Source organism: Electrona antarctica (assembly GCF_951216825.1).
Source record: "Electrona antarctica genome assembly, chromosome: 3".
Classification (NCBI taxonomy): Eukaryota; Metazoa; Chordata; class Actinopteri; order Myctophiformes; family Myctophidae; genus Electrona; species Electrona antarctica.
In genome coordinates this window covers 42,242,664-42,268,396 of record NC_136808.1, presented here as the reverse complement: position 1 = coordinate 42,268,396, position 25,733 = coordinate 42,242,664, and the positions used below count along the sequence as shown (strand labels likewise).

The 25,733-nt window shown below is 44.8% G+C and overlaps 1 protein-coding gene across 1 annotated transcript in view; it reads left to right on the top strand.

The window, feature by feature from the left end:
- LOC306920835 (AT-rich interactive domain-containing protein 3B-like) overlaps positions 1-25,733 on the top strand; it is a 76,750-nt gene that overhangs the window by 30,342 nt on the left and 20,675 nt on the right. The window contains exon 4 of the mRNA XM_079497759.1: positions 128-200. Within this exon, the coding sequence (XP_079353885.1) occupies positions 128-200 (73 nt within the window). The remainder of the gene's footprint in view (positions 1-127; positions 201-25,733) is intronic.

Genomic DNA, 25,733 nt, shown 5'->3' with positions numbered 1-25,733 from the left:
TACGGCCACGGTGGTAGTTCACCTCGGAAGGGGGGGTGGGGTGTCAGAAATGGCTGGAGTTGTGTGAACCTGCTTGAAGTAGACGTATAAATAGATGTCTGACTTCCTGTTGTGTTTTGTTCCTCAGCTGTATGAACTGGACAACGACCCCAACAGGAAAGAGTTCTTGGATGACCTTTTCACCTTCATGCAGAAAAGAGGTAAGATCACCTCAAAGAAGGAATACGAACTGTCTTCATGTGTTCACAGTTTAGTGTTTACACCCCTGCTGTGTTATGAAAGGCGTAGCAAAGTGTACATAATGATGTAATAATGATGTTCATATGTTGGATCCAGAGCCTTTGTGTCCACTGAGAGATAACTGTGTAACTCTGTATAAATAATCTAAGAATCTAAATATTGAATCACTCCTGTCTACTATGAAGAAGAAGACTTTGTAGATTGTGATTTTGAGAGTTATAAATGAGCCAGCATTATCTGCTCGCACTGAGATGAGACGAGATAAACCACATTAATCCCCGGGAGGAATGACCTTACGTTCATTAACTTCAATTAAGTTAATGAATGTTGGATGTGGACCAATGAGCAATTATTATAATTTTGATATATTATATATATCAAATACATATATAATATATATATATATTTTAAATAATATTGATAACAGCAGGCGTAGCGTGGGATATAGAGCAGAGCTCAGGATAACCTCCTTGTTTTCATACCCCAGTTTGGTTTCTGATTTAGGATGGCACCCAGTTGGGGGTTGGGTAGCAAATACCACAACTTGCCTTCCTTCACAGTCGTTTCCTGCTAGGATGGGTTATCGTGCTCCTCCAGAGCAACTGAAAACCCATTGTACAGCGAGATGACTGGTACTATTTGTTTGCTTTTGGACAACTGGACCAAAACACCAGTAGTCACTATTTTCATGTGTGTATGAATACCTTCATGTATATGTTCGTAACTGTAAAGGTGGTTACACACCAGCCGCGTTTTTCGGAAAACCAACGCCGCTAAAAGTCCGAATTCGCACCCGGTGTGTGGAGACCTTAACTCTCTCTTTTATTTTGTTTTTTTGTTTCATACATTTAACTATTTGACTGCAGTTGTGGGAAGCTAGCACTTTTTATTTTACATGCATCATCTCTTCTGGGGGTCCCTGGCACAACATTGTGTGTGTGTGTGTGTGTGTGTGTGTGTGTGTGTGTGTGTGTGTGTGTGTGTGTGTGTGTGTGTGTGTGTGTGTGTGTGTGTGTGTGTGTGTGTGTGTGTGTGTGTGTGTGTGTGTGTGTGTGTGTGTGTGTGTGTGTGTGTGTGTGTGTGTGTGTGTGTGTGTGTGTGTGTGTGTGTGTGTGTGTGTGTGTGTGTGTGTGTGTGTGTGTGTGTGTGTGTGTGTGTGTGTGTGTGTGTGTGAGACATTTTTCCAACTTGTTCCCCAGAAAACATTGAATGTGCAACCTTCATTATCACAAAAGGCTTTTTCAGATTTAATTCAAAAACATCATATACCGATATTGTATGTCGATATTGGTATATACTGACACTGACAGATTCATCCATATTTGTTATTGTATTATAATAATAGTAATAATTATAATAATAAAATTGCATCTCAAAATGAACAAGAAAACAGAAAACTGAGACCTTTATATCTTAGAAACAAACAGGATTATCTATAGTTTAATTTAGTTATGTTTTAGATTAAAACAAATACAACTGCTAATTTCAAAGTGATAAAAAATTCCTGTATTAGCTACTGTTGTCTACTCTGTTAAAATACTCACTGCTAATGGCTTAGAAACCCTGAAATCTCATTAGTCTCCACTATCCGATTGGCCTGCAAGTCCTATAGCTCCAATTTACTTCTACTTTAAAACACAGAGTTCAAGTTTAGTTTTAAAAAGGGTTCAAAATGCACGTGCGTCTCAAAATATACCTGAAAGACTAGACCAAACTCGGACGTGTTACTATTGTAATCCTTCTTCTTAACGAAACTTGGCTTACCATACTTTGCTCATGTTAACTCCCTGATAGCCAAGACATCTCTAGATAACAACAGCCTCCTTTCTTGGGATGTGATCCCATGCATGGTGGTCACTGGTCAAGCAATCTGATCCCATGGTGCTGCTAGAGTTGTTCCGATATCGGTATCGGAAAAGCAAATGATACTGCTTAAAATGCTGGTATAGGTATCGGCGAGTATGCCATTCCAATCCGGCCATTCTGATAATTTACGTAATTTATTGCATATTTCATTTCATATTGTGTATGCTTCAGTTGATGCAGTGTTTTACACTCTTACTGTACTATTTACATAATTATTTTACTAACGTTAACAATTAGTAATGGTCTTTATTTATTTATTCCTAGATCAGTGGTTCTCAAACTTTTTAATTTCCAGGAACCCCATAACTCTGAGAGTGTACAAATGGGAAAAGCTCAATGTGTATGCTTTACAGACCTGCAAAGTTCCTTGCAGACTGGGCGCGTTTTAAGGAATAAACTGCGGAAAAACGCAGCTAAAAATCAGAAAGACGCAGCAGGTACTCTGTATTGAGTCGACCGATACGCAAGTTATCAGAAGCTGTATCAAGAAGGACAAAATGGTATCGGTACATCTCTAGCCTGCCCCAGCCAGTGTGATTTCTGGTCTAGAGGTCCGGGAGATCCTATTGGTTCACAGATCTGTGTGTATGCCCCCCTCCTCCCCTCCCCGGTAGGCACAGCAGAGAACACTGACGTCACCAAGGTGACGCCCCTCTGCACTGTTATTGGTTTCACGAAATTCAAAGTTTAGTTTAGTTTATTTGCACATGTGTACATTAAAAACAAACAAAGGTAAAATCAAATGGGATGAAATACGTTTGTATTAAAATAAATCAAAAAACAATGTGCCGGAAGGGCCAAAAGAAAACGGAGGGGCTTATCGAGTGGCCTTCCTAAAAGCTGCCAAGTGAGCTTAAACTAATTATAATAAAATTAAAACATATAATGAAAATAATACAAAAGATTAATAATAACAAGAAATGATACTAGTAGTAACATTAATAATGATAATAAAGAGCAAGGTGACTAGGACGTGTTGCCCAAGCTTGATAATAAGAACTGCAGTAATTGTCTCTTGAAGGAACTAAGGCTAGTACTGTACAGTCTCTGATATGAGGCGGTAATTTATTCCAAAAATGAGGTCCTCTGTACTTAATGGAGAATTGAGCAGATGTTGGTTGAAGGTTCACTCCCACTCCTAGACCAGATTTCCATGTACAAAACGCCTGCGGTCCCCGAGGCTAGTACATGTTGCTGCTGCTCATAGGGTCTGATCCCATGGTGCTCATACGATCAGGTACCATGGTGCTCAGGATCTGGTGTCATGGTGCTCAGAGGGTCTGTTCTGATGGTGCTCAGAGAGTCTGTTCTCATGGTGCCCAGAGGGTCTATTCTCATGGTGTTCAGAGAGTCTGTTCTCATGGTGCTCAGAGGGTCTGTTCTCATGGTGCCCAGAGGGTCTGTTCTCATGGTGCTCAGAGGGTCTGGTGTCATGGTGCTCAGAGGGTCTGTTCTGATGGTGCTCAGAGGGTCTGTTCTCATGGTGCCCAGAGGGTCTTTTCTCATGGTGCTCAGAGGGTCTGTTCTCATGGTGCCCAGAGGGTCTGTTCTCATGGTGCTCAGAGCTTCTGGTGTCATGGTGCTCAGAGGGTCTGGTGTCATGGTGCTCAGAGGGTCTGGTGTCATGGTGCTCAGAGGGTCTGTTCTCATGGTGCTCAGAGGGTCTGGTGTCATGGTGCTCAGAGGGTCTGTTCTCATGGTGCTCAGAGGGTCTGGTGTCATGGTGCTCAGAGGGTCTGGTGTCATGGTGCTGAGAGGGTCTGGTACCAGTTTGTGATTGAACTCATTTGGTTGGCAAACAGCCAGCTTGTCTTGGCCTCGACCTAGCCTTCATAATAAGATGAGCACATTCTTTCTCTCCCCCTTTGAAGACACACGCACGCACACACACAAGACCATATGCACACGTACTGTGCATGTGAACATGCATGCACATCTTCAAACATGCCCCACATATGTGGGACAGCTAATGCACTATGGCATTTATCAGACATATGTGGGGCATGTTTGAAGATGAATGGCTGAGGTAATAACTTGTGGAGGTGAATCCCAGTGTTATTTTATGTTATTACAGTGCTGCTTACTTTATTATATCTTGTCAGGTTGTGATTAAGGTGCGGTAGGTGGGCGCACGCACGCACTTAATAATATTTTGTCAGACTCTTTTGTGTGTGTGTGTGTGTGCGTGTGCGTGTCAGTATGTATGTCATGGTATGTGTAAGATAAGATACAACATGATTAAACCCGTGTGGGTGGGGGGGGGTATTTTGACCATTTTAAGTAGGAAATATGATTTCTTTCAAGTAGGAACAGAAGGCACACCAGTCACATAAATATATATATTTTTTTTATCCCACGATTTTGTAACCCATTTTTTCACCCAGTGTCAATTATCTAATGTAATCCTGGGCGCTACACTTCATCTGCCAACCTGGGGGGGCAGCGGACTGACCTCATGCCTCCTTCTATGCATGAGGAGTCCAAGCTGCTTCTTTTCCCCGGTCGGACGTAGCGCGTGGAAGGAACACTATATTCCGACCAGTTCCTATCCCCTCCATCAGGCTCCCCCTGGCCAGGGGGAGGTAGTTTAGAGACCAGGATTACTGCATGTTTTTGTGAGGGTATGGGCACTGATGACGCGGAGGAGGGAACACGCCCACAGCGTCCCCAGTGGGAATTGAACCCAGGACCTTCTAGCTGTGAGGCGACAGCACTACCGACTGTGCCACCGTGACCCCATCTGAGCTTATATTTAATCTAGCAGAGACATGGCTATATTTATTATGGTAGATGCCGCAATGATGTAATGTGTGTGTGAGAGTGAGTACATGCACAACGCGTGTCCTTTTCCATCCACACGCGCATGTTGTGCAAATCTATGTCTATGCCTTATCAATGAGAGCAGGTTTTAAGTTCTAGCCAGTTCATTATCAGTGGCTGTCATACATGCTGTCACAGGCCTCGTCTACTATGGTTGTTGGTTGATTGTGTCCGCCATTGAATGTGTTCCTCTTGGTTATTTTATTTAAAAGAAATGGTCCTGCTGTCTAACCTTTTCAGGCTGTGAACCAAAATAATCATATTTGAACTGTGGAGTGTGGAACCCTCCCTGATAAGCACTTGGAATGTAGGTGTTGCAGCATTCACTTTTGTTTGATTCGGTTCCAGGAAGGCGCGTTGTGAGCTTGTAGATCTGTTAATTTCACAATTTTTGCCTCTTATATTTGACAATTTGGCCAATGTTTGACCAGTTTGTTGATTATTTTTGATGCAATAATGGTCTTTTTTTTAATTGTTTTGTTTTGTTTGTTTTTTTTAGGGGGGGGGGGGGGGGATTAAAATGGTCTTAAAAGTCCTTAAATTGTCACTTCACTATCATCTGGGGACTACCCCAAAATCATCCCACAGGTTGAGAACCGTACTCAATCATGTGCGTGTGTCACACACCCCCACCCCCAGTGTCTTTGTATCTGTGTGAGGTGCAGCAGCCTGCCAGTGTGCTGTGTTCTGAGCACTAAGGTCTTGTTTAGAAGGTGATGAATTGGGTGGTCGTCTGGGAGCAGGAACCAGAGGGTCTGTCAGAAGACCCTGTTAGCATGTCCACCAGTCCTCTGGCACACTCTGGGAGTGACCCTGTCTCTGTTAAGGCTGCTCACACACGCACATCCATCACACAGACAAGACAGACAGCAGCACAAACTAAACAGGTTGATTAACCACTTTCACCCTGGCCTTCCTACTTTGGGCATGTCATTGTAGTTGAACATTTTAGCATATCTAAAAGCTCAACATGGTGTGTATTTTTTGGAAATGTTTCAATGGGTTTTATGTGATCAAAGGACAACTTTAGTTTTTTTCAACCAAGGTTCATGTTTAGGGAAAGTAAAAGATGAGTGTTCATTTTTTTCCATTTGCTGCTTTCTTCCGTTTTAAGAATTGTAGCTGTTTTTGACAGGGGGGCGGGGGCATTCGAGCATGGGGCTAAATGTGTAATTTTTTCACAATTGTATAGCGATGTCTTTTTATTTTATTTACTATAGTCCTACTAGACCCCAAGAAATTACATCTGGCCACAAAAGATCACGGGATCTACTGAATGTGTCAAATAGACATATTGAGCCTATGACACACAGTGTGGCTTCCCCCCAGTAGGCTACCTACTGTGTGTACATTTTTATTTTATAAATGTCAAATGAATGTTACTCATGATTTATGTATTGGTTAATTTCTATACATTTCTGTATCAATTCAAATAATAATTTCATTATGGTGTATTTTGTCACAACTCACAAATGGCTTTCCACAAGCCAGAAAGAGGATGATTTTATTCAACGAAACAACGCCATTTTCAGCGAGTGTGGTTTTCCCGCTAAGTGGAAGGACACAAGAGAGAATGTCATTCTAGCAATTATTCCTAGATGGCTGAAAATTAACTGGCCATGGCTTTTAAGCATTTAAAAGGCAGTGCCGAAGCGCATGCACTCATGCAGGCTGCAACAATGACTGCTGCTGACATTTGCGAGGCTTGGAAACCTGTGAGGTCAATGCTTTTAGCTGGAGGGCCACTTGTGTATAGCTGTCGCACTGGACGCGAGGAAATTATTTTAGTATTGGAGCCAACTGAGAGTGAGAACGACACCCCCTCTTCCGCCCCTTCTTCAACAGGCTCGTGGCTGACCTCCGCTGTCTCCTAAATTGGAGTCTTAATCAGGGCTAACAAATTGCTTGGCTAGCGTCCCGCTCTGCTCTGCCGTCAGTGCCAGGAGCATTCCTGTGAAATGCAGTGAGATGGAGAGCCCAACCCCCGTTATTACTGGCACCATCTTACTAGCCTGTGTGTAGCTGACAGCCCATTTTACAGTCACTGGACTTAAGTCCTTAGCAGTCTTTTTTTTTTAAAGTAATATATTGTGTTTGATAGGAACTGTTATTGCGGTGCCACAGCTGAGCTAGTGTAGCCTGCAGAAAGTATGTTCTTCCAGGACTGGAAGTGAAGAATGTTTGCCCGGAGAAGGCATTAAACGGGTTGGGATGCCCACTCTTCAAATGATAGATTTACAAAGTGGCCTTTCTAAGAAAGTGAATAGTCCACCACAGTAGTATTGGGAAGCATTTGAAGAAGCAAGAGTGTGAGGTTGTTTGAGGAAAAGGGAGAGAGGGAGTGCGAGAGAGAGGGAGAGACAAATGGTGGAGCGATTTCCCACCTCATCCTGGGGCCTCTGGGCCTTGTGAGAAGAGCAACAACGGAAGGAAAACTTACGAGGGATTCCCATTTCCTGGCTCTGCGCTTAAAAACAGGAACGTGTGTGTGTGTGTGTGTGTGTGTGTGTGTGTGTGTGTGTGTGTGTGTGTGTGTGTGTGTGTGTGTGTGTGTGTGTGTGTGTGTGTGTGTGTGTGTGTGTGTGTGTGTGTGTGTGTGTGTGTGTGTGTGTGTGTGTGTGTGTGTGTGTGTGTGTGTGTGTGTGTGTGTGTGTGTGTGTGTGTGTGTGTGTGTGGAATTTCAGCAGCTGTCTTAAATCCTGTCCGTGTGTAAAGAGGCCCTGTATCACAGAAACAACAGAAGGCGCAAGAAGAAAAAAAAAAAAAGCTAAACGTTCCTCTGTACTCTTATAACCTTACTGGGCACTTTATCTCACACATTCAACAACAGTCAGACAGGAGATTGCACATTTGCTGTTGGAGAAAGAGCTTTATTATGTTCAACATATAACTCTTATTTTCTCTAATCTATCATCCACCATTAGTTTCTTGTGCTTAGTTGTTCCTTCTACCCATTTTTGGTTCCTGTTGCGGTTTTCTCTGCCTGACACCATTTCTTTAACCTGAGGTCTTTGCAGGACCTCAATTAAAGCCTATATACTTGATCAGAACATGACGTGTGTTGTGAGCTTGTAGACATGCTATGTTTGCCGAACGTTCACCTATTATGACATTCCCAGAATTGGGACGCTAGCCTAGCGTCCATGTAACCTCGCGTAACCAGGCTTTCCACCTCGGAGGAAAGCCTGGTCTTTCCCTCAAACCGGAAGAATAATAGCTTCCCAATAAAAGTGTGACTCATTATCTCGTAGCCTGCGGCTTTTAGTGGGAAGGTATTATTCTTCCGGTTTGAGGGAAAGGAAGTTCCAGATTGAGGGTTCCGGCCTGATAACAATGACTACAACATGACGTAACGATATCATCTGCTCCCAACCGGATCATAAACCCGAAAACGAATGCTGCCCAGGCTGGGGTCCATGTGGTTCATTCTCCTTCCTATGCCACAAGAACGTTGCGTGAACACGATGGCGCTCTCCCCTTGTACCTCATTGCCATCATTTTGGCAGTGCAGAAGCTGATGTTTGCTGCTGCTGTGTTGTTGATGTTTATGATTGCACTTACCTACTCTGAGTCAGCATGGATAAAAGCATCCGCTAAATGCCTGAGAGGTAAAGCACAATGTAAATGCACTACAGCTGCCTGCGTTGAAGAGCGCTGGATGGATGCTAGCCCGCACACGTTCCACCGGTGTCGTTCTGTGCATCATATCCATTACAACTCCTGCTTTCTTCTTACTTCACACACAGCAGTGCTGTGAAGCATCGAATGGTGCTGTGACAGCACCATTCAATGCTTCACAGCCTCTCTTTTTTTTTATATATGTTTATTTATTAGGGAACATTGATTTACAGTATACTATACACACACACACACACACACATGTGCCTGTCATCCTTACATTGTAGCGTCCCTTTGTTTTTTTGTTTTTTTAAGACAGACAGCCTCTCTAATAAGCAGATGGGCGATTGTTTGTTTTGGTTCGACACTCCTTCTCTTTCTTTTAGGGATGGGGGGGTGGGCTGGAGGAGGATGAGGGGACTGGATGTGAGGGGTGGGTGTGAGATCGCAGAAGCTGCGGGTACATTACACACACAAAAAAAAAAAAAAACAAGCAACTGGCTGCCACTGCTTGTCACTTCGCTTGATTAATGTCCCCACAGGCTCTGATGGACAGAGCCAGCCTGAGAGAGACTCCTGTTCAAGGATAGGATCGGCCAACCAAGCATGGGGCGGGTAGACTGGGGTGGAGAGAGGGGTAAATAATGAGGAACAAGTGTTTTTGCCCCTGGCTGCCCTGAGCCAGAAACAAACCCATCGCACACGTTGTTGCAGTAGGCAGTTTAGAGTAGACGAGGCTCGATCTGCCCCGGCGTGAGCCTCTTTTTAAGTGTAGTGCACATTCAGCTTAAGCTGACCACATGGTGTGCTATCAGCGCTTTAGTGAGAGCACTGTTGTTTTAGACCATGTAGGTTTGGGCCTTTGTTATATGAGGTACAGTAGTATTCTGTGTGCATTTAACTCTGAGAGTAACACAAATGCACCCGACTCTCACAATTCAATTATCACTGAGTATTCTGCCGTGTAAGCCATCTGTGTGGGTCTGGGAGAGATGTAGTACAGATTTGGAGAAAGAAATGGGGGTGGGGGGAGTTGGTGATGACCGCCTCACGAAGATGTTCCATTTTAGTCCAATCTGTGAACCTTAAAGGGAGCTTCTTAGTAGCCTAATAGACTTCCAGTTGTATGGTATTGTTGTACAGGCCAGACAGCATGCAGGACCAGATGAGGTAGGGCAGACCTGGTGGTCAGGCTGGCGGCGTGGGAACAGTAGTGTCCCAGCAGGACAACAGAGGATGTTTCCTCCCCTAACTGTAACCCTGAGACCAAGAGCTCTGTCCACACCAATTACACCATGAATGGGCTCTGGGGGATCCATGTATGCATTATATTACTCTCTGTGGCCGCCTCATACTGGCTCCACTAATAGCCAGGCCCTCTGTACAAGCATAGCTTCACAATAGGAACATTCTCTGGCCTTTCCCCCCCCTTTTTGATATGGCCTCGTGTTCATGTTAGTTAACACCCGAAAACTCCTGGAAAGATCTGCAACCAGCATGCAGTTACCCCCCCCCCCCCCCCCACACACACACACACACACACACGAAAAATGTACAGATGGCATTCCTTCCAACAACTATCCCACACCTATGATGTAGGTGAATTTGATTTGCTCATTGCCACACACCCCCTCTGTCTGTCTGTCTGTCTGTCTGTCTGTCTGTCTGTCCGTCCGTCCTCTTCCTTCTCCTCCCCCCACTCTCCCCTCACCCTCTGTTTATTGTGCTACAGTTACAGCCACTGAAACTTGATAACACCGTGGGGGATAAGGGCATGGGGGGAGGGGTTTGGGTGGTGGGCAGAGGGGAGAGGGGCTTGGATTAAGGGGCCCTCCTGTCGTACCAAGGATGATTAATGAGCCCCTAAAAAAAAGAAGAAAAAAAGGTGGGGCCCCACCTTTTGATAGGGCAACACTGATGGACAGCAGACAAGGAAGACCAAGAAAGACACCGTCGCGTGTCTGTGCCATAAAGAGAGAGAGAGAGTGTTTGTCTCTCTGTCTCTTTTTGGACGAGAGGGGAGCAATAAGGGAGGCCATGAAAGAGATGGAAAGGGCAGACGTGGAAACCGCACTGGGAGGAGGGGACACTACGTCTGTGGGAGGCATCAGGCCTGCGTGTGTGGAAGCTAGGCACAGGGTCTGTCATTTAACCTCTGGAAGCAAGACATCCATCACTTTGTGTATAGGCTGATCCAACAAACCAGTCAGATACCCAGACAGACGGACAGACAGACAAGCATGCCGGTGCTGGTAATACTGGGCCCAGACTCCAACGAAAGGGTGGGAACCCAAGGAGCCCAGCATAAGATCTAACCACCACGTTCTAATCATTGTCCCGACACAGACGCCAAAAGCGGGAGACTATTCTTAGCAGACTTTTCTCTCTTTGTGGCATCAAAGATGTGGTTGTCGTGTTGATATGTTTGAGGTCTGCGATTATCTTTTTGCCTCTGCTAAAACCCCACCCAAAAGCCTGGCAAATTACAGCCCAGACTTTAGGGAAGCTCATCCACCATGGCATCGCCCGCTCTCTTCCTTCAAAAGTGTGTGTGTGTGTGTGTGTGTGTGTGTGTGTGTGTGTGTGTGTGTGTGTGTGTGTGTGTGTGTGTGTGTGTGTGTGTGTGTGTGTGTGTGTGTGTGTGTGTGTGTGTGTGTGTGTGTGTGTGTGTGTGTGTGTGTGTGTGTGTGTGTGTGTGTGTGTGTGTGTGTGTGTGTGTGTGAGTGAGATCAGAATCTTGTGCCTGTTTGTTTGAGTTTCTTACCAGTTAGATCCGGCCTTTCTTACGTTTCTAAAGGCTTGTTTCCCTGACCGTTCTGAGGCCAGATGAGTCCATGACATGACGGAGGTGTTTGAAAGGTTGTCTTTCCATTTGCAATAAACCTGGAACCATGAGTAGGAAGGCCAGGAGTATGCGAGAACAAATTACTAATAACATTATGGCTGGCTATTAGTTGACATAAAATGGAAAAGTAATGGCATGTGCCGTGCGTAGGGGTGTGTGTGTGACAATAGGGCATTAATTAAAAAACCGATGCATCGATTTCATTAACACAAGTCTATTCAAATTAGGAAAAGTCGGGGGGGGAAAAAAAGATTTCCCCATATTATATGTTTTGCTCTGTGTGCGTGTGTACAGAATTCAAACTGTAGGATTGATTATTGTCACGGACGGACAGAAGTCATTCTTTCCCTTTACATACCGCACCGGAGCGCACTCGCCTATTAGTTTGCATTGCATTGCATTCAGAACGCGCCCTTAAAGGAGAATTCCATGCTAGAAGGCTTTCTTACCTTTATTTGTAGTTACGTCCCCGCCAAAGAGGCCCAGGTGTTATTTTGTGCAAAACCTCCTTATTGGCTATTTCCCCTACCATAAGCCCTAAATGAATTGCATTGAATTGAATGGGAATTGAATGAGGCTATGGGGTGTTGTGCTAATTCGCTTATTTACATCGCTCAAAATTATTTATTTTTTTGTATATATCCTCTCTTCATAATGTAAATAATATCCCAAGCGGCACACTTTACTACTTATTTCGATGGAAATAAGCGAATTAGCACAACACCCCATAGCCCATTCAATTCCCATTCAATGCAATTCATTGAGGGCTTATGGTAGGGGAAATAGCCAAAAAGGAGTTTTTGCACAAAAAAACACCTGGACCTCTTTGGTGGGGATGTAACAACTAGAAAGAAAGGTAAGAAAGTCTTCTTGCATGGAATTCTCCTTTAATTAAAAACCTAACTGCAGCTGTGTATGGCTCTCAGCGCGGTCGGTGTCCCACCGAAGTTGAACTGCATGTGCTGTGTCAGAGAAGTAACAGATAGAAGCGTGCACACTTTATCCCTAAACTATATCCATGCTGGAAATAAAATGTCTGGGTTTTCGAGGCTACATCCGTGCTGACGCAATATACTGTCCTGTTTCTGGTTTAGCTTTACGCACGGGGCGCATGAATGTCTCCGGTCAGTGCGGGTTGTTTATTTGCATGGCTCAGAAAATAAGTACGGTAACAAACTAACATGAGAACGTTATCGAGTTGTTGAGGAGGAGGAGGAGAAGGTTCACGTCGTGAACGTGGAAGGTAATAGCAGATTGTATTCTGCTGATGTGCCAAACTGCTGCTTGCTGCTGTAATGTTAACACAATCATTCCCGGGATTCCTTCAAAATAGGAGCTCTGGGGAGTCCTGCACAGGTCCAATTTTCGATACCTGTACCCGCCCCGCCCGTCAATCATCAGTTCCGCAACCCGCCCGTTACCCGTGATTTATATAAAACTCGAAACCAGATCCGTCCCGCCCGTCAAAAAATGGACACGTTACCCGTTCGTATCACAGGCACCGATAGCTATCATTGACTTTATTTCATCCAACACCGCATGTGGTGTGGTGGTGGTGGCCGGTGGCGGCAGTGCCTTGCACACGGAACGGAAGACATGTAGTTGACTTAGGCTACTGCTGCTTATTATCACAACATAAAGTTATATCATGATTTTGACCTAAATGGCATATTGGCATAATATATCAACAAGGAGAGGATGATAAAAAAAAGATTAGCCTGATGAGTCGGCCGTCTTGATCACTCATCAGGCTAATCTTTTTAACTTTATTTATACTTAGACAGAGTGACGCATTAGGCCAACATTACCTGGGTTAGCTTTACAGCTTGTGTTGAATGTTGGCATTATAATCCCTTGGTGTTTCATCAGCACGAGTGAGCGGAAATATAGGCTACAGGAGTACAGGCTGCAGCCTGGTGATAAAAAAATAAACTCCACACGTAGAACAGTTATTCATGGTTGTGAATGTAGTTATCCTTTGTTGTGATCGTAAGAGTTTCCCTCATAGGGGTGGTGAGTGTTTATTCAGTTGAGTCACAAACAGTGAGCTCAGAGAACAAGCTCACACCACCAGGCAATATCACATGGCAAGTTTATTAAACACATAACAGAGCATATTTACATTTTCAGAGTTGGCTGGAAGATATGAGTCATGCCTGATGGAGATAGACGAGGACAGGACTGTGTGCTGGGCATACAGTCAAATGTGATAAAGAGAGAGACATATATGTACATTATCTATTTGATATTCTTATAAAAGATGAGTTGTACTTCAATAGTGACATCTGGGCTTGTAGTAGGTTTGATAAAGTAGAGCCCATGGCATAACAGCATTATGTAGACTCAAATTAATCAGTATAGTTCAGTACAGATCAATCCTCCAATATATCACAATATCGCATAACCAATCTCAGAACCATCCTATGGTGCTATGTAAAAGCCCTATTACGCTGATTGTTTTGACCTGTCTTTATTCAATAACGCAGGGTTCTTCAACAGGGGGTCTGGGACTGGCAGTGCTCAGATTTACTAGGGAAGTTTATGAAGCTATCTGTGAAAATGTTTAATCTGCAACACCATATTATACCAGTAAGACGCCCTGAGGTCGCTTGCACGCATCTGCCTGGGTGACGGTAGACTGCTGGGCGAGCGCTGGCGCTTTGCCATGGGGGGTCAGATCAACATATGGAATGAATTCTGTACTGGCCATATATGGACTCGTGTCTTGAGTGTACAGGGTTTGATGATGTCAGATCAACATATGGAATGTCAGAACAGGTCAGCTCCATATCTGGAGATCTAAGGGTGGCAGCGGGGGCAGTGTCTTGAGTGTACAGGGTTTGATGAGGGCCCAGGTAGGGCCGGGCCTTAATTTTCGGGCCTGTTGAGAACTCTAGTTTTCACCGGCTGCCGGGCGCGTCTGCACTGATAACTTTGGTGCGGGCCCGTCTAGAGTTTGAATATCAGTCAAAAGGGAGACATCGAAGAGGAAGGATGTATGGGGAAGGATCAACATATGGAATGTAAGAACAGGTCAGCTCCATATATGGATATCTAGGGGTTTGAGGTCAGATGTAGAGTTGCTGGCCAATATTGATGACATCAGGGATCTCCATATATGGGCATTCCCATATATGGGCTTGGGGATGGGATCTCCATCCCTGATGATGTCACGAGGCATGGACATATATGGATGCGTGGGGTGGGTGACGGACAGACTGACTGACGGGAAATGCACGTTTTCATAGTAAATGCGACCTGCAGTCGCAAAACAATATATGTAGGGGGGTCCCTGCTTCATCTCTCTCTCAGCTTAGGGGTCCGTGACCGGAAAAAACGTTGAAGACCCCTGTAATAGAGTTCAAGGTTACTTTATTATCATGACTGCCATGGCCATTTTGCAGTGCATTGCAATGCATAACGATCATGCCAGTGTATATAGGTTTCTCTCTCTCTGTCTCCCTCTTTCTGTCTCAGAAGCTCTCTACCCATCCCTCCCCTCTTCCTATTTCTCTCAGTCGGTTTGCCAGCACGTTCCCCGGTCTTGGTGCCGCTCATCTTTAATTGCGACCATATTGTACGAGGATTTGTGACTCTTAAGCTGCCAAGCTGTGAGAGATTCTTAATCACTAGCTTCATAAGTAATTGAGCAGGCTTCTGCTAAACAATGTGTATCCTGGATAATCGGCTGCATATTTGCGAATACCAACATTTTGTCCGATATTTCAGCCAAATGGGTTCAGACTGTCACAGATGCAGGGATTCTGAAATGGATAGCCACATGAATGTGAACAGGAGGTGTGACTGTGAAGCATTGAACACAAGGACGGCTGTGTCTGCCAGGAGGGATGGCAAGCAAGTGTCCAGAAACATGGTGGCCAACACAACACTTAACATTTTATTACTGAGCATAAGGCAGCACATTACTCTGGCAGGTGGTCCAGTGACAATCCAACATTGAGCGAGTTAACACATGGACGTGCAGGACAAGTCAAGTATATTATTGCTGTTGTGCACAAACCTCTTATCTTAACATTTTTTACCTACTTTTTGTGTTTTTTCTTAAATGAAATGCCCACTGGCACTGGACCCAGAGCCATAGAGTAAGACACTTACGACAACTCCTTTCACTTCATGGGGCCAGGCTGTTTTCTGCCACCTCAATGTCGTAACTCTGTCTTATTCTATGGCTCTGACTTGACCATACTACAGTGTCGCACAAACATCATAGATAGAAGTTCTGAAAGCTCGTTTCAAGCTTGTCCATCTTTCTTTCTTTGTTTTTTTTATCCTGAAAAGTTACAGTTTTGGACATATGAGGTTTCCACCCAATCAGACGATATAATGTAAGTGGACATTATATAACTATACTAGAAGTAAGCTACATAAACAATTTAAACTCTATATACTTCAGTTGACCGGAGTCTCTCTTTTTCCCCTCTACACCCCCAAATAGCCTACAAGCTCACAACACGTCGCAATGCGCATTCTATAAGTAGTAAATTATATGCAAGGATATTTCATTTGCAGCTGGAAGCACTCTTGAAGCTCAGTGAGTTAAAGTGACAACAGACTGCATGCTATCGTCCATTTTGTCATTGTTCCAGATACAATGTACATATCACAGGATTCACAGCATAAATGTGGCAAAATCATTCATCGCCAGTCTCTTGTGTCATCCTGCCAGTGTCTGGCTTATGCTATGATGATTTAGTAATCTACAGTTACTGTGGCAATTTTACAGGTGTGTTAAATCACAGATAATAGTCACTATGTGCATGTCTGTGAAGAAATGCCCTTGTTTCCTTTTTCGTCAGGTAAATATACTGTATGTATAACCTAGTCTCAATTCAACTTCCATGGTCTGACAAGGTGGATAATCACGATTTTCCTTTTTATGTCACACAGTGTGACATTTAAAGATCGTATGAGGCCAAAAGCACCTTTTTGTTCACTGACCACATAACCACTATGCTGCACGCATGCACGCACACACATATACAACCACCCTCCTCTCATAAATGTACACAGTAACGTCTGTATTAATTTAACTCAGAATGTACTGGAAGTGGAGCCAAATGGACCTGTAACACTCTGTATTTCAGTCTACTATCAGAGAGCAGAGATCCCCTTAGAGACGATCTTCAATAAAATAAATATCAGCCTATTGATCACTTTTCTTTAAGTGTGCGTTCCGTGTTCATCATGCCAGAGTGCTGCTGCTCATTCCCTTGTCTTCTTTTCATTGCTCTGTCTGTAGTTCCATCTGTGTCCTCTTGTGTGCTCTTAAAGCTGAGCTTCCTGGCCCCCACACTGCTGTGATGGATGCTATGAAATACCGTTACGGCCCCCTGGGGACACCTATACAGCAGCACAATAGACCCTGAACTAACGTCTGCACCATCCTGTGCTGTCCTGTCTCAATGCATACGCCAAACACTCTTAATGCATTGAGATGTTGCAACACCCTGCCTTTCCGACAGTCAAGACAATAAAGATCAACAGCGAATGTATTATTTTGAGGGGGCGTCGGTGGCTCAGGGGTAGAGTGGCTGAATGGGAACCGCAAGGTTGCCAGTTCGAACCCAGGCTCCCCCGGAGTTGGTGTCGAAGTGTCCCTGAGCAACCCCTAATTGCTCCTGATGTGCAGGTTGGTGCCTTGCATGGTTTCCTCCAGCATCAGTGTATAAATGCACCATTTACCATTCATTTGTGTGTCTCTCTCTCTCTCTCTCTCTCTCTCTCCCCAACCCCTCCCTCTCCAACCCCTCAGTATCCAAGCAGCTGATGTTTCCTATATTGATTACTGTTGCTAGGCCCCCAAATGGAGCTCGTCAGCTGATGGCTTTATCTGTCAATCCCCCCCCCCCCCCCCCCTGTCCATTGATTGGAGCAGTTAGCTGTGTTATAAAGCCAGTGGAAGGGATTGGAGGGGAGAGGTCCTTGGAGAGCCCCTATCGACGGTGCACCTGCCAGCTAGTGAAGACATCCTCCATCTACCCTCCAACGAAAAACCCAGGAAACCCAGTTTGACCAGTGCAGCTAACTGCCACAAGAGTCACTCATTTGAATAGGCTCTATGCACAACAGCCATATAGGAAAGAAACCAGGGCTCTTCATTACTTCCTTCACAGGTGTTAACAATGGTACTAACGAAGGCTCTGTTACATCTGGTGTCGCCTGGGCAGCATTCCTTTTCGGGTTTATGATCCGGTCGGGAGCAGATGATATTACTACGTCATGTTGTAGTCATTGTTTTGTAGTCATCAGGCCGGAACCCTCAATCTGGAACTTCCTTTTCCTCAAACCAGAAGAATAATACCTTCCCAATAAAAGTGTGACTTGCACTACGCCACATCAAGGCTTTTATTGGGAAGGTATTGTTCGTCCGGTTTGAGTGAAAGGATGTTCTGGTTTAGAAGGTTCCGGCCTGAGGACTACAAAACAATGACTACAACATGACGTAACGATATCTGCTCCTGACCGGATCACACGGCAATTTAGTAACACAGACCAGGCTTTCCTGGTGACGCGAGGTTACATCTGGGGTAGCTCATTGTAGTTCTCAAACTTTGTAATTTCAGGGCCCCCCATAACTCTGAGTTACACACCCGGGTGTGAACCATGAGTCTTTCCAGTGCACAATATCAGCACCCTGACTATTTTAGACCAGAATGGAATAGAGCCTTCATTAGTATCATTGGTAACACCTATGCATTTCTTTCCAATATGGCTGCTATAGCCAATTGGAGCGGCAGCAGAACTTGTTTGTCCATCAGTAACTGCACCCCCTCCCACACGCTTCTCTGTGAGAAATGGTTTAGCATAAACGAGTCACAAATACCAATCAAATCAAAGGGGTCTACTGTTGATGCGGGCTAAAGCCCCTCGCGCTCTGATGTACATAATGTGATAATACATTCTTGACATTTTTTTACCAGATTAGACACTGGCTCAGAGCATAGCTATCAGGTTGCCTGTTTCTCAGCTGATGTTGGCGGTGCCCGTCGCGGGTGCAGTCAATGTTGTGTTTTGCTTTGATGGATTGATGGTGGAGATGGTTATTGTAATTGATATATTGACCTGTTTGCTTTTTTTCCTCTTTGATTTGCCATGCTGTGTTGGGAAATGTGGATCTATATTTGTGTTAGAATTATATTTGTATGCATTTGTTTTTTTATGTATTTGAGCATTAATCCATTTTCTAACATGAATCTATTCTAGAATACAGAAGCATACATCGATTTATTTATTATTTATTTAAATGTATTTGTTGAACATGAATCTATTCTAGAATACAGTATTATATCTAGAATTAATTTCCATAAAAGGTATTGTGTAACCGTATACAGCTAAGCACAGTCTGTGACACTGGACAATGGTCCACTTTACAATGAGAACATCACTCGGAGGAAAATGAAACGTGAGCATTGGAGCAGTGCTGGTGTGGCTGGACAGTAAGCTGCTGTACAGGTCCAAGCAGACGCCAGCGTCATGTGCTGCTCTGTTATTCACACAGATGACGGGGGGGGGGGGGTCAACATTTTGACGTTGTTACGGGTATTCAATATGAACCACTCTTAAGTCTAATTTATACTTTGCCATACGACATTGCCGCGTTCCAGAGATAGCCATATACACTGTATGGGGGGGGGGAAAGAAGTGGTGTGATGCAATGCATCCCATTTAAACAAGCAGAATATTGTGCCCTCACATCTGAACCTAGAAACCTGCCTCATTGTGGCAGTCATAGAAACAGTTTAATTGTCATTTGAAACAGAGTACAGTACCAGGTACAGTTGGCACTCCCCTAACTTAATATCGTGTATGTGTTACATGTGCGTGATCGATCTGTCATATAAACATATGAAGATATGAAGATGGTACTGGTCTGGAAGGGGAACCCTTCATTTGTTTCATATACAAGATTTCATTTATTTATAGCTGCACCTAATTTGCACCTAGATACATGTTCGAAGCAAATCGAGTGCTCCAGAACATTCTCTGGGTTCAGTCGTTCAGAAGTGGCCCATTATAGGTCTTTAAGTGAGGTGAATCGCACAAAAACCCGTCTCCACAGATGACAATGCACATAGAAGTTTGTGTTGTTTTTATTAGATCTTTGCTGCTGGGATGAAACCTGTATGTCCAAAACTGTTACTTGTCATTCTTGACAGAGGAAAAAAAGAACCTGTATTCCAATGGATCCAATGGCTATTTATCATCGCTACATTGTAAGTGGTTAAAGGGTGACCAATAGCATTCATTTATGAAGGAGGAAAAAAACCCTCATAAAATGATATGTGATATGATACAGGTTTCTGCCTGACGGTGACAGGATCTAGAGATAGATATAAATGGATTGATCTCTGCGGATCCATCCATCATGTCCCTGTCCCCTCGCTGTCAGATGGAGTGTTGATTGGGGTCCGGTCAGTTGAGCTGTAGCCTGCCGGGTCTCCAGGGAGAGACGAGACTTAGGTTACAGTTGGAGAGCCCATCTCACTTTTCGCTCCATCCAACCTTTTCATTCCCCCCCCCCACCCCCCCTCATTTTCGCCAGGTGACCCAACTACATGACCTACGGAGAGGGAGTCATGTTTCTTTCTCTCTCTCTCTCTCCCCCCCTCTCCATATCCCTTCATCTCCGTTCCCCATCTCTTTTCATGTCTATCTCTCATTCTTTTGCAGGTTAGCCCCCAACACACCCATGCACGCACACACTCATTCTTTTGCAGGTCACCCCCCCAACGCGCGTACACACACACACACACACACACACACACACACTCCTCCCTCTGCTGCTGTACTTTACATCTGTCATGTCATGTCATCTTGTCTTTTTAATGAAGCCAATCGGTGCTGTGGTGAGATTTAAAGCTTAATGCTCTCAGCTCTGTGGTTTTAGAACGTCTTTGTTCCATGTTATGCTGCAGTTGCTAGCGTAGCTCATGCAGTCAGGGCTGTTTCTATAAGGGCTGCCTCCTCCTCACTGTAATAATTCTCACAAAGGGGCAGTCTCACTGTCTCCTTGGTAAATATAGTTCTATGTATGCACCCCTCCTCTCTCTGCCAGTGAAGGTGTGTGTGTTGCTTTTTTAAATCCCTGGCCGAGGTTTGTTGTGTTAAGATATTTTGGATAAAGGGCCTAAAGGTGTTTTTAATGTATTTTCTTATTAAACAAAGGAGAAGCGTTATTTCATTTTCTTTTACATTTACTTTACCGGTAGTTTTATATTGTCACGTGACAATAGCCAATCTACAAGCCGATCTGCTACTTTTCCACTATTTTTCACCTACAATGGCATGTCCAAAAGACGGTTGCCAGGTTGTAAGTGGTTAGACCGTTTTAGCCCAATTGCGCTTTACAGTCTATCTATGCTACTCGATGAATCAATTATTTTATTATGATCAAAAACATTTATTAAACTTTCCCACCCCTAGTTTTTAGCCCAGTTGGCTGAAGCTGAGTTATTTCCCCCCTCTTGCTCTCCTTCCTCCTCCAGTGACCAGCTGTGGATTTTATCCTCATGCCTGGCATAGTGTTATATCTATAGCGTAACGCTACATTATAGAGAGGGGAGGGGGCTAGCGTGTGTGTGCATCTTTTACCACTTGATATGAATTGGTCAGTCATGTGAGTAGTGGCTCTGCCTGGACTAAAGATAGACAATTCCATACAGTCGTGACTTTTTTACCTTTTATGTCCTTGGCCTGCGCATTAAAAATAAAACATACTCGGGGCCTCAGCAAGCGCGGGGCCCCTCTGTTTCTGACAATACAACACATCTCTGACATATGAACATGTAAACCACATGGTCACCAAAGTAAACACTCCACATGTGGAGTCTGGCTGCTAGGAGTGAACATTCTCTCCTCCCACCACCTCGCTTTCTCACTCTCACTGTCTGTCTGTCTTTCTTTCTCTCGCTATTGCTCTGTTTCTTTCTCTCTTGCTTTCTTCCCCTATTTGATCTCACTTCTTTCTGACCCTTTGTCAACTCTTAAAGTAAAGCTAACTCTCTAGATTATTCCCTCTGTTTATATAGTGTATCGTCTCTGTATACCTTTCAGGACTCAACTTCAATAATGGCAAAAATAGCAGATCTGATCTACAAGCTCAAAGTGTGCCGTCTCGCAGATCAGCTACTTCTGATGCCGCTGTCGTATTATCAAGTAGAGCATTCATTTGCAAATAGTTGTAATATAGAGAGGTTTCTGCCTGACAGCGGTGTGTGTGTGTGTGTGTGTGTGTGTGTGTGTGTGTGTGTGTGTGTGTGTGGTGGGGGGGGGGGGGGTCTACAGGGGAGAAGGAGGGGGTTGAGGGCAGAGGGGCAGAGTTGGTCCCTCAGACAGTGACGTGAGGCCAGGGGCTGTTTGTGTTGGCTGACACCTTTCTTACAGCACTGATCCAGTCTTTCTCCAGCTGGCAGGACCTGGCTGATCAGTCCCACCTCCTCCCCTTCCTCCTCTCTGCTCCTCCTATCCCTGTCCTACCATCCCCCTCCTCCTCCTCCTCAAGTTTGTCAAGGACCTTGAGTCTGACTCTGGTTTTGAGGATCCCTGGAGGGGGTGTGTGTGTGTGTGTGTGTGTGGGGGGAGGGGGGGGGGGTGTTTGTGTGTGTGTGAGAACGCAATGCTGTAGTATGACAAAGTTTGAAATGGGGTTTAAGTGGTTAAGCAGTCAAGTATAGGGCCTAAATTAGGCCATAGAGGGACACCATTCTGTGAAAGCAATAGTATGTAGTGCATAGTTGAAGGGTCTCTCTCCCTCGTTTTGCTTCCTCTCGCCTTTCCTAAACTGTGAGGAGGAGGATGGTAGTGAAACCTCACACCACTGGCGCCCATTTGGTGAAAAATTCATTTCCTGTACGTCTCTCTCCTTCCACATCGGCCTGGAAGACTGTCACTCGTGCCACTTAATTATTTAAAAAATGCCAGTCATGTGAAGTCAGCCATATTTAATTTACCTCAGTGGCGTCAGGGGCTCTGCCACTGATTTATTATAGAACCCCCCACCACCCCTCCACAACCACCACCACCATCCCCCTTACCTCTTTTAATGCAAACAGCTGTTTTCCCACAAAAATGGGTCAAAGGTGAAATGAAATGACCTTGTGTTTTCTCTTTCTTTTTCTTTATGTGCCATTTGCGGGTTGTCCTCATGACTGTAGCAGAGAAAGATTAGAGGTGGAGGAGATGGCTGTGGAATGTTCTGGAAGGACAGACATTGACCTGTCTTTGACTGTCACTGGGTTTCTTTTTGTCCTCCTCAGTTCCTTGACTTTTCTCTCTCTCCTTCCCTCTGTCACACAATGCAGAGAGAAAAACATCTCTCTCCCCCTCCCTCTCTCTGTCCCGCCGTCCCTATTCCTAGTGGTGTTCTTCTCATCCTGACTGACTGCTCCCAGACGGTTCGCTAGCTGTAGTCTGGCCCTCTGGGCTCCTGTGGGCCGGGATGTGTTCCCTTCCCTGTGCCTGTGGCTGGCAAGTCAGAGGAAGGACTTAGGGAGTGGTTCTAAGGGGGGCGCTCAGCCACAGCACTTCCCACCAGCGTGACCTCTGAACCCCGGTGCCATTAATCACTCGGCTCCTGATGGCCCTGTCCCAGGGGGAAAATCAGTCCAGGGCAAAGGATGATGGGAGGTGAAGCCTGCAGCCAATTACAGATTGGTTCAGTGTGGCCTAGTGGACAAATCATGGCTTCAGAGAGAGGCCGAATAGCCAATAGTGGCCTACATCGGATCTCCATGACCTAATGCCTCTGATGTTGTTCGATATGTTGCCTGATATCAGAGGCGCTGCTGTGACTGACTGAGTCATCCACCTTACACCAATGACAGAGGGGGATTGAGGTGGCACAACGAATCAATGGAGAATGGATATATAACACTTTTAATCGTTGTAGAATAAATGACATTAATAAAAGCATATGAATCACTTAAAACAGCTGCATGCCTGAAAAGTTTGTGCTGCTTAATTTCAGCCTGTAGGGCTTCAGGGTTGTATTGTTTGTGAAGACAAATGACAAGACTTGAAATTTGAGAAGAAAGATACACTGGCTGAGACTAGGGCCTGATTTATACTTGGCTGCGCACTGGTGTCGAGCACCGAAAATAACCGATCTACAAGCTCCCATTGCGTCACTCTGCCCACTGACGTGTTGTGAGCTTGTAGATGGGCTATTTTCGCAATGTATAAAGTGAGAAAATAATGACAACAGAATGAACTATGGAGGAGAAATTATTTGGTGAAATGAAGTGTGTGTGTGTGTGTGTGTGTGTGTGTGTGTGTGTGTGTGTGTGTGTGTGTGTGTGCGTGTGCGTGTGCGTGTGCGTGTGCGTGTGCGTGTGCGTGTGCGTGTGTGCGTGCGTGCGTGTGCGCGCGCGCGGAATCAAACCAGATGTTGCTCACCAAAGGCCGACAGGGTTGTTGATTACCCCAGATGAGGGAGTTCTGTGGCTAAGTGTTGCTAATGTGATTCTGCTCAATTACACCATTTATTATCAAAGGTGTTCTCCCACAGTTCTGTTCACATGTGGCCAAACTCGTTGAAACGAGAAACGTGGCCATGTGGTGACTAATTACACAGTTTACCTTCCAAAACCATCATTCCCCCACAAATGGAGGTACCTGCGTGCTCGCTCTCTCACACACACACTCACTCACTACCGGATGAGCAGGTTGGTACCTTGCGTGGTTTCCTCCGGTCGGCGGGGCGGGGGGGGGGGGGGGGTGACATTTGCTATATAAAGGCAGTCAATTTCGCTTTTACCCTCGTCTTTTACAAATTGGCATTTGTTATTCTCTAGCATCGAAATAGTTGTCTGTCATATTGTCCATGGTAAAGCACACTTTGCTTTATCAATACAATAACTGACACATTTTCCCTTGAAAATCTTTGCGGTTCCAACGTGATCATGAGTCGGGGGAATAGAAGCGTACGGAGCGCGTTGCATTAAAGCCTCGCTCATTGCCTGCCGCATCAGTAGGGAGGCCTGTTCTTTTGTGTCTCATTTGTTGTGCTCTCATTGTCCGTGGGGACGCCCGTGCCTGTATGAAAACATGGCTTCCTGCTGACCTGCACTTTAATTCACACATCAATAACCTCTGGCCGACCTCTGACCCCTCCAGTTGTCCTAATTGTTTGATGCGGGATTGATGTCCAGCGCTGCATTAAATAACTGTGACCAGGCGCTGGACGTGACGAGCCAGAGAGGCCCACATTCCTGACACTTTGATCTGTTGTATGTTCTGGAAACATTGAGATACTGGTTCTCTCGCTCTCTCTGGGTGGCATGCTTATTGTGACATCAGCCAGGCGCTCTTCTATTCTAAATCATATAGCCTAGTAAGCCTCTCGTCTCTGGCACTCGCTCTTATTTCTTGTCCTTCTCTTCTTTTCACCTCTCCTCTCCTCTAAGTTACCTTCTCTTAACTGTTAATTTTCTCTGGAGATGAGATATTGTTGCAAAAGCGTTGTCTACGTTTTGCGTGGGGTTAACTCGTGGGCAGAAGTGAAACTACATTTCGTCCACTGTGGATATTGATCTGCTTATGTCTGTTCTAACTATTGTATGACTCAGTCCAGCCAGTGCTCCTCAGCACCGTAACTTGATTTCATAGACCTGTAATCCTTGGGAGTACTTATTCCATTTTACAATCTCCTTAGTTGTTGACCCCTGCTTCTTGCCCTGCCACTTCTGTCACATGATCATGCTGCAACAGCAGGAATATTGTGTGAACAACCACTAATAGTTTATTATTGTGATGATGGTGGACGAGAACATTAAGCTAATCCTATTGTTTTGAGTCACTCTAGAGCACTCTTGGGGTGGTTCCAAATGGTCCCCAGCAAAATGACAGTTTAATATTATGTTTGGGGATTTGCAAATAGCCAATCTACAAGCCCACAACACATTGCATGTGAGGCATTGTGAGCTTGAAGATCTGCTATTTCTGCTAAAGAAATTCAATCAATGTTGACAAATGTTGACAAACCTTCTGTTATGGGGATCCTTGGCACAAAATATTTTCAAATGGGGTATCTGCAGACAAATTCCTGTATGTATTTGGGGGTCCTTGACATGAAAATGTTTTAGAACAACCGCTCTAGTTAAGAGCACCGGATACAATGCATTGAATACATAAATGGACTCATTATTAGCCCTCCTTGCAGATGGATGTAATTATTAATTAAGACATGTCTGTAGCTGGTACAACCCCCCCCCCCCCCCCCCCCCCCCATGCACACACAGCTCCATGTGTTCCTCTCCTCATGCTCCTCCTGGGCTTACAGACAACCTGGCCTGGACTTCAAGTTACTAATTTAAGGCATTGAATC